Source organism: Pomacea canaliculata, linkage group LG6 (assembly GCF_003073045.1).
Source record: "Pomacea canaliculata isolate SZHN2017 linkage group LG6, ASM307304v1, whole genome shotgun sequence".
Classification (NCBI taxonomy): domain Eukaryota; kingdom Metazoa; phylum Mollusca; class Gastropoda; order Architaenioglossa; family Ampullariidae; genus Pomacea; species Pomacea canaliculata.
The window spans coordinates 30,161,244-30,180,915 of NC_037595.1; the positions used below are offsets into that span (position 1 = coordinate 30,161,244).

Below are 19,672 nucleotides of genomic sequence, written 5' to 3' on the forward strand. Positions count from 1 at the left end.
TTGTAAAATGCCCATCTTTATGACAAAAATGTGTGCATATGCTACAAAGTGAATGAGTTGATGAGAAAATCACACTTTATATGAATGCTAGGCACAGAAACCATGTACTTTTCCTCATTGCAATTTTTATTATCTGTGCTTTTAGACAGACACATAACACCACTGTGATTCTCATGTAAGATGTATACTAAGACTGTGTACAAAATGTATCTACACACTGGATGCACACCGATATGATACAATATTTACACCTGCAAGCATCATATACACCAGCTTTCACACACAGTGTGTTGTGTCATAAGTAACATCTGAATTCTAAGCTGCTTCACAACATGAACATGCACTTTGTACAAGAATGTATTTCCCAGTATAATTATATTTGCTCTTTTCATATCACATACAATCTATACAATCTAATGTTAGCAGCACTAAGAAATAATATTTCATGGCTGGACATTTCAAAAGCACTTTTTAACGAAAAACAAGAATGCCCCTTCAATTTTACGTTGTTTCTGTCCTACTGCAGCAAGTGTGTTATCTTCAACATCAGATGCATTTTATACAGCAAATAAGGACATGCTTGAACCCACCTGCCCAGTTTTCAAAGCTAAGAATGTGTGTATATCAAATGCATGCACATGATGGACCTAATACAATATATAAGAATTAATATTAAGGTTATCATGACAACACACACTTCTTTAACTTGTTCAGATCATCTGCAGGCTAACTCATGCCTAGTGATATTTTGCTGGAATGAAGTTGACACCAGCTATGTTCTTTCTTCATTGTCACTATTTTTGATGTGTAAATCAGCGAATGCATTTTGGCTTAAGATGACCTATAAGTACATGACAGCCAAATGTTAGTTTAGTGACATTTTGACTAGCTCTCATGCTTAATAAGGCTTTATTTGTTGTAAATGATTGGATGAGAAGCATCATTCTGAATGACTGATGCAACAGTTTGTTTGTTTGGTGGGGAGGGAAAGCTGGGTAAGGGGTGGAAGGAAGTGTTGATACTTAGACCTTTCTTTGAGTAAATATGCCATTCACTTTTTTTCAGTAGCAGGCTCAACAAATATTTTTTAAAAGCCTGAAGTATATTACACAAATTCACAGAGATATAAATATAGGGAGACACTTTTTTTCTTTTTTGGTAGCTTTTTCAACATTTGGCAAAGATTACTGGTAGGCAAGATGAGAATTGCAGGAGAGAGTTCCGAATACGAAATGGAGAAGTAGGATCAGGCAGCAAGAGACAGATTAGGTGAAAGTAATCCTACAACCTGTCACTGGGGAGTGAGATGTCAGAGACAACACTTATCTTAAGGTCAGAATTTTTGTGAGGGCTTCAAAGCTCCTCTCCTTGTCTGTCTTTCCCTACCCTTTTACGAGGTTAGGTTCCCATGCTACAGATGGGTCGATTTGAGGTTCACCAAAGTATCAAACCATATAGTGGGGATAGTGTGCATGCCTCTGGCCTCAAAAAAGGTACTCAAACCACAAGGCTATTCACCTTCCACCAGATGTAGGGCTATGGATGAAAGTACAGACACAACGAGAATGCGAGGTGCTGGTGATATTAGACAATGAGAGGCTTTGACTTGAAGTCATGGCACCAGAAGAATGAAATATGTATATGTCAAACATTGCTTTCATCCCCTAGCAGAACATGAAAGGAGCTTTGTTATTATTGGTATTGTAAATAAATATATTCAATGACTTGCTAATTATTGAAGCTATTCAAGAATGTTCTAAACCACAGAAACCTATGCAAACTTTCACTTCAGTCAGATGGTAATAAGTACCTGATGACACGTTGATCAACAACCAGGTAGAAAGTGTTTTGCTAGAAACTCCTAAAAGAAAATAATAAAAGATTTCTGTTTACCTCAACAAAAGATTGATATTGTTACATTCTGCATTTGGCATAAAATGAATTATTTTCATGCAGCAACAAATTATTTTGAATGTGTGATTAAACAGAAAAAATGTTATTTAAATAAAAATCAGAAAATAATTGTCAAGATCATAAGAATGCAGTTAGGACCAAACAGATTAGAATCACTAATTGCAATGAACTTGTCAACCCAGCCACCCACCCATCCCATCACACACAGTTAAAACATCCAAATGACTTTTACAGCCAGCTGTATGACTGACTGATCATAGAAAATTAAAAAATATTGCTTATTAAGTTTTGTAAAACAAAATTCAAAGCTCAAAAATCTGGTACAAGTTTTAGACATGACTTTACATGCCATTACATTTATATATATAATATGTTAAACAAGTTGACATTATATATATCATGACATAAACTTGTAGTTTAAAATGTACCCCAGCATGCATGAGTTTGACAAACCAGCTGAACTGTATGAAAATAGCCACCAGCAACTGTATGAAAAATAGCCACTAACATTTCAAAGGGGCCTGCATGTAGTCATGTTAAAAATAAAAATTAAATAAAAATTTTGACTTTTCTAAACCTATTGGCATTAAGATCTGGAACTGAATATTCTCTCCAGTGACAGTATTCTTGTGAATCATAGGATATTCTGAAATATTTTAAAATAAAAAATGTTAGGAATTTATGAAAGTATGGAATATATCTACACACTGTAACGTGTAATGTGAAAGTGATGCCATGGCTTGGAATCTGTTGACAGCAGATAGAAGGTAGCAGGTTCACGCTTTGAGATTTTACACCTTCTAATGATGCTACTGTAAAGATGCTGTAATTTATCTGCAGGTTTTCCAGTCTACATGCATGTGCACAGTCTTTAGGCTGACTTGGTGTACAGCTGCAGAGCAGAGAGACCAACTAAGCACAGCAGAACCAACATGGAAACCTCAATATTATTGCAATATTTGGGAAACAGAATAGCACTGACATAATTTTACCTTATTGTAACCATATCCTAACCCCTTTTTTCTCCTCCTGACCCAACAGCTCCCCTACACATATCACACACATATGCTTGTATACGATTTCTCTACTGTTTCATACAAGGCATATGCATGAATATGAACATTTCAGTAAAAATTTGGTCTTTGTTACAGATAAGACAAATATGGAATAGATCACCTTAATTTTGTTCCAAATTGAATGTAATATAGGGACTCGGAATTCTTCACAACAAAACTGGGTTCATTTTGCAAGGAGTAAATGTAACTTTTACATAAAAGAGGATGCATTATTTAGCAATAATATTTTGTTAATATTGTAACAAGAATTGGAAACAGCTGACAGATTGTTATTCCTGGTATATCATTTGTTAATACATATATCTCTCCCTCCTATCAAAAAGAAAGTACAAATATTTTTCATGTTGTTGCCACTACACCTAGATCCCAATCTTACATTTTTTATGCAAACTTGCAAGTTATAAAGAAAACTAAAATAAATGAATTATTCTAATATAAGTTGTCCATTGTCTGGATCCTTCCTTCTTTCTGCAGCGGAGAAACCATGGTCCCCCACCTTTATCACATTTTAAGAAGCATACTGAGGGCCAACCTTAGGAACACAAGATATAAACAGAAGAGTATCATGTATTGTATCAGCCTGCTTATTCTATGCTTCAGGGTAAGAACCAAAATGCTTGAGTACTGCTGATGTGATGAGTCTGTTGTGGGTTGCATTTCCTATCAAGTGGATTTTTTACATTTTTGTAAAGGGTCAAGCAAATATAAAGTCTCTTCACAAACTTCAACAATCTTCCACAAATGCATATGATTAAGTAAGCATGAGTAACCATGGAGTATGGATGAGACAATATGAAATGATCATTTCACAAACATCTCCATCAACAACAGAGCCTGTCTAGTGAAGAATGCAAGTAAATGTTCCAGTCATGAAGGATGTGTGAAATGCAATGCAGGTGGTCCTCATACGTTGTACAACCTGATTCATTTCTGTGCTGATACTTCCATGCAAGACAGTTGAGTACTAGAACACCCCTGGATGCAATGGTTACATGTCTTTACACAAGAAATCTTCTTCCTCTTCATACTGCATATCACCCCTTCCACTGCTTGCATCATTACTTCTGCTTGCAGCCATCCCCACCTCACTTCTGCCTGCAGTCTCCTCAAGACTTACTGAATCTGGAAGAAGACTAAGTACACATGCTTAGGTGAGGCTACAGAGGATGGGGCTGGCGTGTAGGATGAAGTACAAATCTCTCCAAGTTCATCGCGCACTGAATCACAAGGGACATGGCATGGATTGGATGAGAAACTGTTTTTTTGAACTGGACCATCATGCTTGCAACTTTGGCACAAGCACTGTGGATAGAGTGTAATTAATCGCCTAGTGTAATGGTAATTGTATGTGGACGCAACTTGGTACACTAACACAGTCTTGGTGTCACTCTTCAGTGAAAAAGTTGTGTCACATGCATGACTCATGAATATGAAATAAACCATTTGTCACTGCTTGATATTGCTACAAACACATCTCCTAGTTGTCTGGACATGGGCTTTGCTTTGTCTGGAAAGTTGAAGAATGTCCAGACATTCACAAGCAAAATGAGAAGTCTGGCATTGATGAATGCATGATGGATGACCTCTGAGGACAGAGTCAACAAGATGGCTTATTGCCAGTGCACCGTGGGTGAGGATTAATGCAATAGTAATTTGCCTATCAAGATGATGTATTCTCTGTCACTCAGCTGAACTCTTGCCATTGTTTTTTACTGCTTTGCTCTTCAGTTTCTGTGAGTTAACTCTGCAATCAAAGCTAGCAATCTGCAAATGGCGTAGACTCTGTCGTTAGCCAAAACCTTCGCTAAAAACAGTACCTACTGTCACTGGTTAGGGCATTTTTTTATAACCTAACATTACTTAAGTTTTTACTTGGCCTTTATCATCTTTCTATAATTAGAGATAAATAATTTACAGTAAAACATTATCAGCAGTGTTAACAACATTATTTAAATTTACATCAACTGGCTGCATTGCTTCAGTAAAACAGAAATACGTTATTTAGGCTGGATTTTCATTTGTGACTCATGCTGTCAATAAAGCAACACTACTTTATCTAAGTATAATCTGATATTTTATAGGGCAGTAAATGGTTACTTTTGAATATGTTGATGAATGGTTACTTTTTAAATAATGTACCACTATCTCCAAAATGTATCTGGGAGTTAAATTAGTATCACATAACTAGAACTAAATGTATCTTTTTTTATGCACTAGATATCTGAAACTAAAGGATGTCATGTTAATGAGTAAAGGCTACGTTGCACAAGACACACAAGAGACAGGGCTAGATGTGTCATGATTCAGAATGAGTCGTCTCATTAAATTCCACTCGACTACTTCAGCTGAGCAATCTCTGCAAATGACCTCTGCCCCAATGGACTTTGTCTATGCCCTGTGGTGTGAAGGCCTAACACAAAAGTCTACGTGCATAAGAAGGGGCTCAGGCTATGGAACACTCATATACTGCTTTGTATCTAAGTCTGTGCACAGAACATACTCTGTGTGAAGCACCTTGATCCTGGCCTGAACACAGCCCCACAACTAACAACAAAGTTGATTAGCCTCCATCTCAGCTTCAGCACCAGACAACAAGCCATCCCATGAGAAGCTTTGAGAAATCTGCCAAGGTTAAGGTGCAGCACTGGTTTAACGAAACTAGCCTCAGTCTTTGAGTAAGTGCCACTGTGCCACCTGCTGGCGCGGCTTGGAGATCATGTCATTCCAGTGTCGTGTCTCCATGGGACCACTCCGACTTCCCAGTATCACCTTCCCGATCAGCTCGTTGCGTCCCAGTTTGTCAAAGTCCATCACCGAGACCTCTAACATTGCCTCACGGATCTTCTCCCAGGGTATTTCAAAGATGAAACTCTCATTGTAGACAGGGTTCAATGAGCGCATTTTAATGCTGGTCTTCTTTTTCTCAATCTTTGTTCCACCAAAATGCAACCATATTTTGACATAAGGGTCTGCAAAACAATAAAAATAAAATAAACATGTTAACGCACTGTCAGTGATGCATACAATATGTAAGGAAAGCACATGAAACACAGGACCATCAAAATAATTAAAGTAGTTAACTTATTTTACCTCCAGTGACTAAAAAAAACACTTTGAATAAAAAGTATTTGACAGAAAGACTTGTGTTGCTGCATTTCATATGCATCTCTATAGTTGCTGGGTCAGTCCCTGCCTCTGAAATTTATGACAGTTGTTTTCAAGGTTTTGTGCATTGCTTACATTTGTTTTTCTAGTTATGTCTTCCAAACACATAAAAAGAAATTTTGAATGAATATTTGAGATTACCTGCTAATTAGGCTCATAAAAACTGACATGATTCACATCAATAAATTCTCTATTTTCAACATTGCATAAAGCTCCAAGTCTATATGTTGGCTTGAACGGTTTGTCTTTGAACCATGAATGAAACCAAAACTTGAAAAACCTCCCAAACTATTTCAAATAACCAAATAATTTCCCATGAGAAACAAGGGATAAAAGACAATTTTGTGTACAAGTAGATTTTTAAAGGTGATTATTATGAAGGTGAAGAGACAGAAAACAAGATTTTAATGCTTTAGGATAAGACCTCCCATAGGTAATACAAAATGGCAAATGAAACTTAAAAAGCATCAAGAGTGTGCAAGTACTGTGGAAAACAGGACAAACTGTAAAGAGTTGCTTGTACATTTTCTTTATACAGAAACAGTGCACTGTACTTTTCTAGGGGAGACACACCATAGGCTAGCAAGTGATTTGGCAAGTGATTTTGTGGTACAACCTTCCACCAGTTTTCTCTATTCAGAAGAGTGTGAAAGCCTCTCCAACAGGTGGAAAACCTACCACTCAAAGATGATTTTAATCGTGGTTTAAACCTAAGCCATCCTGAAATGCACGTTATGAAAATGACAAAAATTATTATAAAGAAAAGTCATCAAACATTTCTTATCAGTAGCATAACACAGATGACAGATCATGCAACATTTCCATCTCTTAGGTGTTGCATGCTGTTGAAACTAGATGGAGAAGAGAAATATCTCCAGCAATAATTACAGGTCTACAAGAGAGCAGCAGCTGCTTTTACAGTTTCTCTTACATGATATACTTATTCTGATCCCTTTAGGTTTTACCATATGTTAAAATTATAGACAAAATCATTGTGAACACTGATTACTCCTAAGATTGTCTCAGATTTTCTTTCCTAGAAATTAATTAATATTTCTTAATTACCATTTTGATGACAATATGTGATAGATACAAGACAATTAAGTTATTTAATGATTTGCCTTCTTTTTGGTGTAAAGTATTAAATGTACATGGATGCAGTGATTTATTTCATACACAATTTCACCCCCTGATTTCAAAAGGGTCTGTTCAACTTGTACTCTCCCACAGTAATCTTATAGGTGGCTGTGCATTTCAGCATACACACGCATGCAGGCACAAGCACCACACATGCACACACACAGACACAGACCTTAATTAGCTGAAACTGATCGCATAATAGGCTGTGAGCTGCAGTTATCAAGTTTCAATAATAGTGAAGGTATGACATTTAATCTGCCAGCTCAAAGTTATCATTTTCATGCATGTGTCAACTTAAAGGATGCACAATGCTGCATCAAATCTCGGAGCAGACAAATGGAACAGGTCAGGTTATAAAAAGGGTCATATTATATGACAGGTCACATTATAAGATGGGTCTGCTTTTAAAACAGCACGCTTGGTGCCTCAACAGCAAACTGTTTTAAAATTCTTTGGTGTGCCATCCAACAACATCTGTGTTGCTGCCTTCTTCACAGAACCATTTATCTCCCAGCTGATATAAAAACTCAGTAAATATATCATATATGTGAAAAATCATCGACCACCTAGACTGCTGGCAAGCAGCCTAAACCGCAAATCAGAAAAAATGTAAATGGCACCATATAGAAGACTCACAGACTCAGCTGTCTGACAGCAGGATTTCTAGACAAATGTGGAACGATGACAAATGGATGATGCAGCTGCAGAGTTATAGTATGATAGCACATAATAAGCCACAATCCAAGAAACTACACAGAACGTTTGATGACATACATAACAATCTACAGTGGCACCCACTTTATCACAGGATCAGGCCACTCACCTGAGGAGCCGGTAATATCTTTGGCTTTGAGTTCCTTGGCCTTCATCACGATCACAGTCAGCCGACCAATGTTGGGCTGATAGCACAGTGACAACAGTAGCTCTCCCAGCTTGCCCTGATTGAGAAAATAATAGAAATGACTTCTTGACACTACCAACAACAGTTAATGTATGTTTATTTACATTTCTAGATGAAGTCTAAAAATAGACGTTACAGTGATGTAGCTGATGGACCCAGACAAGCTTTGCTTCAACAGAAATACTGAAATTCTGGGAGGTCCAAAACACAATTAAGTACAGACTGAATTACTGACACATTAGTGGAACAAAGAGGCTAAATCTTCTTCATTGCTCTATATTCTTGTTACCCTAGTGTCCTTGCATGGTTGCAGAAATTTCCACACAACAGGAGACTGTGACAAGTCGGTTTCGTTCAGTGGAATGTATGTCTCCCCAATGGGATCGTCTCGGCTGAAGCGATCATAGTCAATAACTTGCAAGTACAGGGTCTTCTCCAGCAGCTTGTTGTGAGGCCAGCCTGAATAACCAAATCAGAAAGGACTTTGTAATGCTTGACTAACAACAGAGAGGCCTTCACGCTGCCATTTTATGCTCATATCATTCAGAACTTTGATCCATGGTAGGTACATTATATACCATATCTTTGTTTACTTTTATCATCATCATCATCATTTTATGCAACACTGTAGACTCCTATGAACACAGGATAAACATAACTGATGAAGACTTCGTAGAACAAGTACACAAAAATTTATGACACATTTCCTTGTGTAACATTTCCACAACATGTACTCTAGTTACAAGCTTTGTAAATCGACTATCAGAAGTTGGGGTGGTAAGTTCATCAGAATTATACTAATGATAAAAACCAGACCACGGATCAGGGCATTACAGTTTGATGGATGTAATTGAAATTACTGGGAGAAGCCATGTGAAACTTGATAAAGCATCGGCTCCAGAGCAGTCATTGACTGATTTATTTAATTAACCTTTTGCATGAAAACAGTTATTCTGACAAATGAGCTGACTGATCTCTCTCACCCACATGGACGTGCAAAACACAAACACAGTCCCTACTGAACACACATCCACACATACATGCACACATCACTACACACAACCACAGAGCATAAACACTGGAGTAGGGTGACATGGTGTATAGGGCGAGAGGATGGAGGGATCGACAGTACCCACGTGCCAAAAAAAAACCAAAAACTGGTAAGAGACTCATGAAGCCACCAATCTCACAGTCTCAGTGACATGGGCGTTACCAGTCCGCCTCTGTAGGTATAGAGAAGCAGGGCGGGGTAGGAGAGAGAGAGGTCGATACAGTCGTAGAAGTGGGGCAGGGGTTCAAGAGGAGTGCCGAAGCTGTCGGGGACAGATGCAGATGCATACTTCCTGGCTGACTGTCTTTATAGCAAGCTGGGCAGAAGTGGAAGTTGGGGCAAAACTAGTGTCTTACATAAAACATAATGAGACTATCGTTGAAAATACGCAAAACAAATGTTGTGGCACGCAGACATAAACAACACAGGAGCAGGTTGACATTTGGCAGCGACAGGCGGCAGTAGGGACACAAAGAGACGCGAGGCATTGATATTCTTTGTACACATTCTGATAGCAACTGTCACAAAACTCTTGGCACGATATTTCCTCATATCTACATGCAAGCGAACACACACACATACACACACACACACATACACACACATCATACATGTTTTGATGCACGCACGCAGACGGAGGGGCAGATGTTCCTAGTCATAGTCAAGGGAACTCGATCTCTATTATAGGAGATTAGTTTTCTTAAGCTTTCCTACAGAATGCCGATGTTTGAAGGCTTATATCTTTAAATTAAGCCTGTGTGCTCATATTTTAGGAATTATTCTTTGAATATGAACTTAACCTGATCAAAAAAAATGTTGCACTCGTGTTGCCTTGAAGACTGGGTTTTCTCCCGTCCCCAGACTGTTGACACCCTGAACCATACAAGCGCTCAACTGTCTCCTCCCCTTGTCCCCCCAGAAATCAAGACAGATCAAAATGGTCTACACAGCATAAAAATACACAACTGCCTCCCGTGATATTCAAACTTGTGCTCAAGCGTGACTGTGCGAACCGCCAAGCTGATACTAGTGATCGACGTTGTCATGGTAACCAGATGGCACCAGCTTGAGGACGGAGGCCTTCATGGTTGTACACAGGCTGCACAGCTATTTATTCAGGCTCTACACTGGAGATTGCGGGGGGAGATGCTCAGTGGCTGGCTGATAAAGGAGCTTATGGCTGACCTCCCAGGCCAAGGCTTCATTACTCGTGGTGTGGACAGAGGGAGGCAACGGGGGAGACGAGGGAGGTGAGATGATGCATGGCCACCTCCACATGTGACAGTCCAGTCGACATCCTCAGCACTAGACATCGTCATCGTATTCCCCCCTACGACTAACCACCACAACTACCACCACCACATCATCACCGTAACTACAACTCTTACAATAACAGTGGATGTGTGAGCAAATGTCTCTAAGCTTTAGGAAGCAGAACAAAATAAGTTTGAGGAACACAACATCCCACAGATGTTCGCACAGTCACATCAGATTTACAAAATCTTATGAAGAATCAGAAAACCCGCAAGTCAATTGCCATCAGTCACTCTACAGATGAAAATGGTCACAACATTGGTAGATGCTACCCTCAGGGAAGGTCTTGTATTGCACTGGGCAGTGAAATGTTTTTTGCATATCTGAGTAATCCTTCGGAATGCAAAGCAACATGGGTAATTAAACGGTTTCTGCATATATTAGCAGCAATCTGTGCAGTTACAATAAAACAAAACAAAACTACAAGCCTCTATGTTAAAGGTTCTGCTGCTGATGTCAAACTGTACTGCAATGCATGTTTGAGTGTGTGTATGCATGTTCGTGTGTGACTCTTTGTGTTTAATGTGCAACTGAGTTTTACAACATTGTATATGTGATATTGTAATGTGATTTCTTTTCACAAGAGACTGTAGTAACAGACGGTATTTTGTCTAGAACATTATCATGTAGTCACCAGGGATGTGAACATTTCAAACAGCAAGAAGATGCTGACTGTGTAGATGAGGCCTGAACACTCCTCACACCCGGGACTACAAGTATCACTCCGCCAGTCAGTCGCCCGCTTCATGTTACAAGGAACTGCTTTTCCTGCTTCCACTTTATGGAAAACATGTTACACATCACTGCGCCACCCAGTCTCTTGCTTTATTTCACATTATGGTCATAAAAGCTAAGAACACACGCAAGCATCGAAAGGCTCTTACTATCATTTGCACCATCCCCCAACACACTCACACATAAGATGACACGAAAGCATACACAGAGTGGAAGAAACTGCAGTATCTGGAGAAAAAGACGATCCTGCAAAAAGGAATCGCATCCAGAGAAAGGAGCATGGGAGTCGAGATTCGAACCCACGAACACGATTCTCACCATAGTGACAGGTGCTTTTACCACTGCGCCACTAAGTGCTCATTAAAGGCAACAAGATCTGGATATAGGGCCATCAGTGGGATGTCATTTATAGCAACAACAGTGACGGCCACAGTTTCCCCTTAATTCTTGTCTACTTTTTGTCCCCGACAGACTTTTCTTATAAATACATTTGCTGTAATAAAAATGTCGTGATCTTAAAACAACAGAAATGTAACCGTAGCTCAGTACTTCAAGGAAATACATCAGTTTCTTAGCTGTTTACAGGTGTACACAAAGCACTTATTTTCAAATGACTGGGGTGCTAGTAGAAAATACTAGTTTTGAGTAAACACACCTTTCCGAGCTACATTTTCAACTTTCAAGCTGCAAATTAACAAGAACATGTAGAACAAGAACAACAGTGACATCACGAACATACATGGATGTCCACCTCACCTTCAAACAGGAAACATTCGTTCCAGTGAGGATTGAGGTTCCGCTTCTTGACTTTGGTGAGCAGCTTGTGCTTCTTGTCGGGCAGCAGGAGGATCTTGACGTAGGGGTCGCTGGTGCCGGTCACGTCCTTGGCCGGGAGGTCGACGGCCCGGATGATGCGCAGGGTCAAGGTAAGATTCTGAAAGTCGTACATGAGGCCAAACTGGATGCGGCCCAGCTTGAAGTCCACGCCCTCCACTATGGGCCCGGTGGCCCGCTCCTCCACCACTTCCGGATCCTCCATCAGCATGGTGGCGATGGACTTGACGTTCCGCCACATGCTGCTTCCCCGTCAACCACCTCACGGTCCTCCTCCGATGCTGACCGACTCTGACTACTGAGGCTGACACCCTGCAGACAAAGGAACAGGTGAGGAATGAGAGGGGAGAGTGAGACTGTAGCATACCGGAAGTAGGGACAAAAACAAAATAGATAATTGTAGGAACTAAATAACATCAGGGTGCAACATCTTTCTTTCATCACCCGGTTTTTTTAATTAGAATTAAAAGTGCGCATGCCCATGATTTCTTTTGGTTGCTACTACTGATAATGCCTACTACAGTGAAAAGATGAAGAAAAAGAATCTGAACTTCCAAATGGACACATTAACTCACATATACTCGATATCGGAAAGAAAAGAAGCAAACCAGCGAGAAGCAACTGCAGGAATAAATCACCATGGTGATTAGAGAGTATTGGAGAGTTATCGACTTGGTGCAGGCATCTCCCATAATGATTGAATGGCGTGTAACTGGTGCTCGTTGGCTGCAAATTGTTGTTACAGCCCGCGAGGCCAGACAGCGAGGAGAGCAATGAGAAGAGATCAACGTCATTTATGATTAGGTAAGGTCCAGCAAATCTTCCTGCAGCGCCCCCTACAAACACCAGGCACGCTATCTGTGGGCCAGTCTTGCGGAAGTCGCCTCCTACCTCCACCACCACGACCTCGTCCTCCCAGACTCTGGCACCAGTCCTGTCCTGTCTCACTAACAATGTCCAAGTCTCACTAATAATGTCCAAGTCTCACTAATAATGTCCAAGTCTCACTAATAATGTCCAAGTCTCACTAATAATGTCCAAGTCTCACTAATAATGTCCACGTCTCATTAATAATGTCCAAGTCTCACTAATAATGTCCACGTCTCATTAATAATGTCCAAGTCTCATTAATAATGTCCACGTGTCACTAATAATGTCCAAGTCTCACAAATAATGTCCAAGTCTCACAAGCAGTTTCCAAACGAAGGTCGTAGAAAAAAAGGGAAAGAAAACAAATGATTCTGACACCAGGTGGGAAATGCGAAAACAAATTATTTTCCTTTTGATTGCACCAGCGCTATCATATTGTTTGCATTCTCTCAAGTTATCCTCAGTGTCCTTTTCTTACTGTTATCCTATTTTTAGTCTAGTTTACTGGCAGAAACATAAACTTTTAAACCTCCTCAAAATAGAACGAGCGTGTTTGCGAGAAGCAAGAAACACTCCTGGCCCTCACAAGGGGTCAATCAGCTAAAGTGTTTTTAAAGACTTAATCCATTTAAACTTTCTTTCTCCTCAAATAATCACCCTACATTAAAAGGATGAAAAAGTTACCATGTTAAAGCGTAATCCATTTTAAGTCTGTTTTTAATGAAATTACCAGACTGACATTACAAACATGAATTTGTTTGCAGCCATAACTTACAGAACATAAAAGTATCGACAAAAACTGTTTTCCTCACCATCGTCCTCGTGTTGTGTGAACATGAACTGAACAGCACTAGAAATCTACATATGTGTTTGATTAGCACATAATTAAGACCAAGTGCACTTGTAAGGTTAATTAGGGATAGATGCTCACACAGCCGCCATGTCCAAGCTACAGGCACTGAAATGTCAAGTACAAATGAGAACTGATATCGGAGCCGTGGACTGGATGAAAGGTAAGCCGTTTGTCAACAACGTGAGCGACTGCTACTTGTTTCACGGGGCTGATGATGTGTGTACAGGGGGAGGATCGATACAATCCATGTTCACAGTTTTGACAGGGTCCTCAGCTTGCATACCTGTGCTAAACCCGGTTAAGTTTATGTTTGAGAGAAGATGAATGATTACACAAAGTAAGTGCGGCAGCTGCGGTGTCTCGGGTTACGACTGAGGGCGAGGACAGACCGATGAGTGTCGGTGGCCTGGCTACCTGGCTGCTGGCTGTAAGCTCGCCAACATCATCATCATCAACCCCATGAAGCTTAGAACGACGAAGAGTCTGGACTGTTCATAATCAGGAAACTTTAGTCTGGCGATGATGAAATGACAACTGACAATGACAATTCTTACAATAATGGAAGACTAGACTAATGATGCTGTCCACAGTTAGTGTGGACTCAAACAAAAGGTAAGCAGACACGAGTGTCATCCTTGCTTCAAACAACAGTGTAGGAAACATTTTCGAGAAGAAAACCGGAAGGAGACTATATCATTATAATGTGCATGACTGTCAACATAATGCTACATACAATGGTAAGAGAAAGGTACAGTATATTGTACCATGGCTACACTGGCTCATTGCTGCGTTCTTCACGTGCACGCGAGATGATGGCAGTGCCACCGAGACCAACACACAAGCTTTTGCATGAATTTAAGTGTTATTGTTTCCCTCGGTCCTTAAGTTCTCTAACGCCGGCAATGTTTTCCTGAATTCCCAATACAAGTGACCAGTCATCTGCAGTTCCTGAGAACTCGCCGTCACCTTTCCGGTCCACGCGCACCCAATACTTTAACGCTTGTAAACGAGGGATGTGGACCGTTTACTGAAGAAATGAAAAGATCGATGGACGAAATGATGAAGATTGCAAGACACGACACAGGGAGATAAGCGACCACACGGAAATCTGAACTAACGCTGTCTTTCCTGCAGGCCTCCCGCTCCTGCCACGTGTCCTCGTCTCGCAGAGTTGACAACGCCACTGGGCTTTTCTCTTCTTCTCGTAGTGTGTGTGTTTGTGTGTTTGTGCGTGTGTTTGTGTGTGTGGCTACACCACGGTCAAGCAGCACCCACAACATGGCGGCCCTCACGTGTCACGCGCCAGGATTTCGCAATGCCGCCAGCGCCGCCTGATCTCGCCGGACTGGAGTCGGGCAGACGAGGGTTGTACACACGAGAACCACTCGTCCTGATGCCCCCTAGAGACCCTCCAGGCCTGTCACGATACTGAAATGTCGACTTGAAAGCTGCTGTTGTCAAAACGATATTAACTGATGGCTGGTGTTGTACATCATAATTATTACCTCTGCTAGCTGGTTACTAGTGACAGTATGCCACTCACACTTACCTCCAATATAAACTATATAAATAGAAAACATCTTTGTGGCTTCAAGTGAGATAAGTGGATATTTCACGTGAGGTTGTCAGGGAGGGCGAGTACAGACCACCACACCTCCCCCTGTCACGGCTGTTATCATTTTTTTCTCGTAGATGTTCTGCCTTTGATGCTTTTGTCATACATGCAGTTAAAGCTTTTTATGTTTCATGAACACTTCTACAGTTTCTGAATTTGTATTTTTGTTTCTGTTTCATTTCGTGCTTTACTGCTCTCTGCCATGGTTTCTGCTCAAGCTTCATTTCTCCGAGGATGGAATGCTCTACAAGGGTCTGTACAATTCCGCTAACGTCCTGTAAAACTTCTGCCATCTTGTATTCAATGCATGAAATGTGGGAATCGATCTCCTCCCCGTCCTTGTATCGGCACGTGATGTTTGTGTCGGCACAAAGGGCGTGGGGGTACCGGGAGGACAAGGAGGGGGGGTGACCGAAGTGCACGGAGGTGGGGGTGGGGATAACGGGAGACATCATGGCTACGACTGAGGTCGCCAATGCAATGGGAAGTTTCTGGTAAAATTGACTTTGTAGCCTTTAAGAACCCGAATACTGTGAAGTAGTCATTGCTTTAGGTGCTCAGTCTGCTGGAGGAGGTCCAGAAGCTTGTCTACATGAGCAGGCTACAGATGGTTGTTTGTGCCACTGTCATGGGCGTGACGACTTTATACAAGACCAGAACAATCCACAGGCTATTTGCAATTGTTTCCTCCAGACACACAAAGCTTAATGATGAGTAAGCGCACACACACCAGGAGAATTATTCAAAATTACAAAGGGTGTCTGCCATAGTCTGCGCCCAACACCCTCCCCGAGCAGGACAATCTTTGAGGAAGTCGTTGCCGCATTTCCTTGGATACCGTTCCACACTCGTGCTCCTCATCCTTTGTTTGCCCAGCACTTGTCCTCAGCCACAGAAAGCACCTTTCACGATGCTTGTTTGCTAATTTTTCTGTCGATTTTTATCTGAGCTGTAAATTCCGCGGCTCCTCGAGAAAAGAACCTGTCTGCTGGCTGGCTCTTCTGAGGTCAGAGCAGGAGGGAGGATTCTTCAGTAAGTGCTTGACACACATCGGTGCCATACAGGCATGAAGTTTTATCAGGATTGTATCTTCAGAGTCGGATACTGTTCACGCATGTCTTACCCTTTAATTTTCCATTCTACAAGATTAGCCCTCCATGTTCTTTCTAGTGGTGGTAGCAAGATTGCAACAATCAGCGCCGATACTCATCAACTAGTAGCAGTTGACCCGACAAGTATGTTACTAGGTTAACTGTGCACCTACCCTCCACCCACACAGCTTTTATTTGAGTCTGTTTATTTTATTCTAGGGTTCTTTCTCCAGAAAGGTGTCCTCAAGCAAGAAGAGTGAGGACTTTCATTACCTTTTGATCAAAGAGCATGGAATGACAGCAAGATCACGTGTTCCCACGTGATTCGTGAATGCAGTGATTAATAACTAATCGTCTTCCCACTCGTCTCGCCCTATCCTCGGATCATTAAGCAAGATGGCGGAGTAGAGTGCCTCAGGCTCACCGCTCAGCCATCGAGTCCCTCAGACAGCAGTGCACGCACGCAAACCGTCCGCCCGCCCACCTGGCCACACCTTTGTGAGGAATTCTCTCTGTTGTCCACAGCAACTCGTGTTCTCCTCCACACTCCGTGTTCAGTACACGGCGGTCACACACATCATCAGTAAAGCTTCAACCACACCTTCCTCATCTGTTGGTCAACTCTTGGGCATGCTTCCTGAGCCATCAACGTCCTCAACAACGTGTCAACCCCAGACGAAGCCAAACCTGTTTTTATATTTTGTTGGCCTCGACGTCTGCTCCTCCTACATCCGTGACTGGCATCTGTCACAGTTGATGTACATCAGCATCCCGCCTACAAAGTCAACACTCAGTCAACACTCGAGTTGTTGTGTGGTCCCATTGCTAGGTCACGCTGACATGATCTCACATAACTGTCAGATTAATCATCAGCTGAAATTAATAATTTACGCATGAGGGCATCTTGTCAAAGAGAGGCAGCTGGGGGTCAACACGTGTCGAGGCTGAATATAGAAGCATGGGGTACATAAATAAACATGGCCTGGCAATCAATAACTCATCCGCTGAAGTCTTATGAAGTATGACAAAAGACAACATTATTGGCAGCTTTGTTGCGAGGCTGTCAGCAGTTGTCCCGATAATATTGTTCATAAATCTTCCTAAGAATCCGCCTGATGAGGCCTGCACGACACGATGGAGGTCTTCTCATTTCGTCTTCTCGCAGCGGTGCAAAGACGAGGTCTGGAAGTCAGATCCAGGGGCAGTTTGTCCATTGTTTTCAGCTGCTAGAGAAGTATAAAGATAATATGGTAGATGAATGAGCAGCAGCTGAATTAATTTGCAAAACAACAAGAGTGCAAAAGAAAATCAGGCAATAAAGGGCGTGCAGTCAGTGACAGCAACAGCAGTAGTGCCTCTTGTTGACAGTGAGGATGTCTACATCACAGTTCACTAAGTTCAGTCCGTGAACTCGCCATAATAAATCAATGAAAGACGCAATCAAGGGATGTGTGAACAGTTGCAGTCCGCTTCTGAACTTCTTATTTGTGAACATTTCCTCTGTGAAGAAAATTGTTGTGGCTGCTGCTCAAATAAAGAAACAAAAAAGCAGACGACGCGAGGAGATAAACAAACATCAGACAGTCAGACATACAGTAAATCAATGGCAGTCTCTCAGACCTCTTGTCAGACCCCATTTCTATCCTTCAGGTCACACCCTGTAATGTTAGCATCAGTCATGTTATTCAAGTAGTCTCACCGGGAACCAATGGGTCAGGGGTCAGGTTCTGACAGCGCCAGCCAATCACACACGTCCCCTAGTTCTCCTGATTTCTACAGCTTGGAATGTGTTGACCAGGAGGAGGACCTTCCATAGGACAAGGACTTGTTACTGATGTCACTCTTCTCTCTCCCCTTCCTCCCCGACCCCCATCACTGCCCGCGAATGTTGCTAGTTTTCTGGTTGCCTGTTGCTTTCAGTCGAAACATCGTCAGAATGAAGAATGAAGAATGAAGTCTTGAGCAGGACCAGCAGGACGATCGGTTCAATACCATCACCACGTGTGTCCCCAATGGTAACACCATTAAACCGAATGTAAAGGGATGAAAGTGTCTTTTGAAACCAGGTTCACAAGTCCCGTGACAGATGGCTGGCATTAGCTTTTATTTTCTACAGAAGATGTGACAGCTTGACAAACAATATAAAAAATAAAAAGAGTCAGTAGTCGGACACGCTGCTGTGAACAAGCAGACGAGCCTTTTGAAAGCTCGCGGCGCTGTTAATAAAATTGAGGCTGAGAGAGAGGATGTCCTGGAGCTGGGGGCACCGCTCCTCCAACTATTGATCAGTGATTTCAACTACTTGCCCGAGGAGGAGGCTCCTGGGAATTCCATCCCTGTCTTCTGCGGGGAGAACTAGACACCAAATGCAGTCGGAAACATAAGTCAAAGGTCATTGGTTCGTTTCAGCTACAAACAGTAAAATGATGAGCAGAAAGGCGAACGACGAATATCGTACATCATCCTTCCCTCGCCTCGAGCTGTAGTCCGTTCATGTGGATCTCAGATTCCCTGTTGCTGGTAGCCATGATCATGTTGTTGCCAGTGCTGGTCCTCAGTCCATATGTTGGCCCTGTCAGTGTTTTGGTCAGGTTTGTCAATGTGCTCCTGACTTCTACTGCCAACAGTAAAAAAAAAAACCCTCTACAACTAAGTGAAAAAAAAAAGACAGAAAACGGCCGCCATCATTGTTTGGTAGTTGTTAGGAGAATGTTGTGGTTGCCGCTGACTCTGATTGCTATGTCAGCAGACGCCGAGGAACTGCGTGACGATATACAACCATGTCCTCCCATGCTGACCCCTGATTACCCCGCGATGGAAGCTGACCCCGCCTGCTTCCTGTTATTTGTGGGGTTATCAGGGTGGGTCATGACCTCACACCCGTCAACGCTTCAGCTGCGTGTACTACCCCATCTATGACACTCAACAGCATTGTAGATAATTACACTTCAGATCATACTGCCTAATGATTATATGATCGTTATTTTACTGCCTTTGAAGCAGACCAGAATTATCTGAGTACTGATAAGTTGGTTGCCATGACAGCGCTGTTCTGTGCCAGAGCACACGCAGGTCTGTGAGCATGGGCGACCACAGTCCGATCCCGCCATGCA

At 41.8% G+C, this 19,672-nt stretch overlaps 1 protein-coding gene across 1 annotated transcript in view; it reads right to left on the minus strand.

Annotated features, from left to right (window-relative positions):
* Positions 1-108: 108 nt before the first annotated feature.
* The window catches only part of LOC112565723 (synaptotagmin-7-like), an 86,757-nt gene continuing 67,193 nt past the window's right edge, over positions 109-19,672 (minus strand). The window contains 5 exon segments of the mRNA XM_025241390.1: positions 109-5,959; positions 8,119-8,233; positions 8,486-8,655; positions 12,053-12,383; positions 12,386-12,442. Of these exon segments, the coding sequence (XP_025097175.1) occupies positions 5,655-5,959; positions 8,119-8,233; positions 8,486-8,655; positions 12,053-12,383; positions 12,386-12,442 (978 nt within the window). The 3' untranslated portion in view covers positions 109-5,654.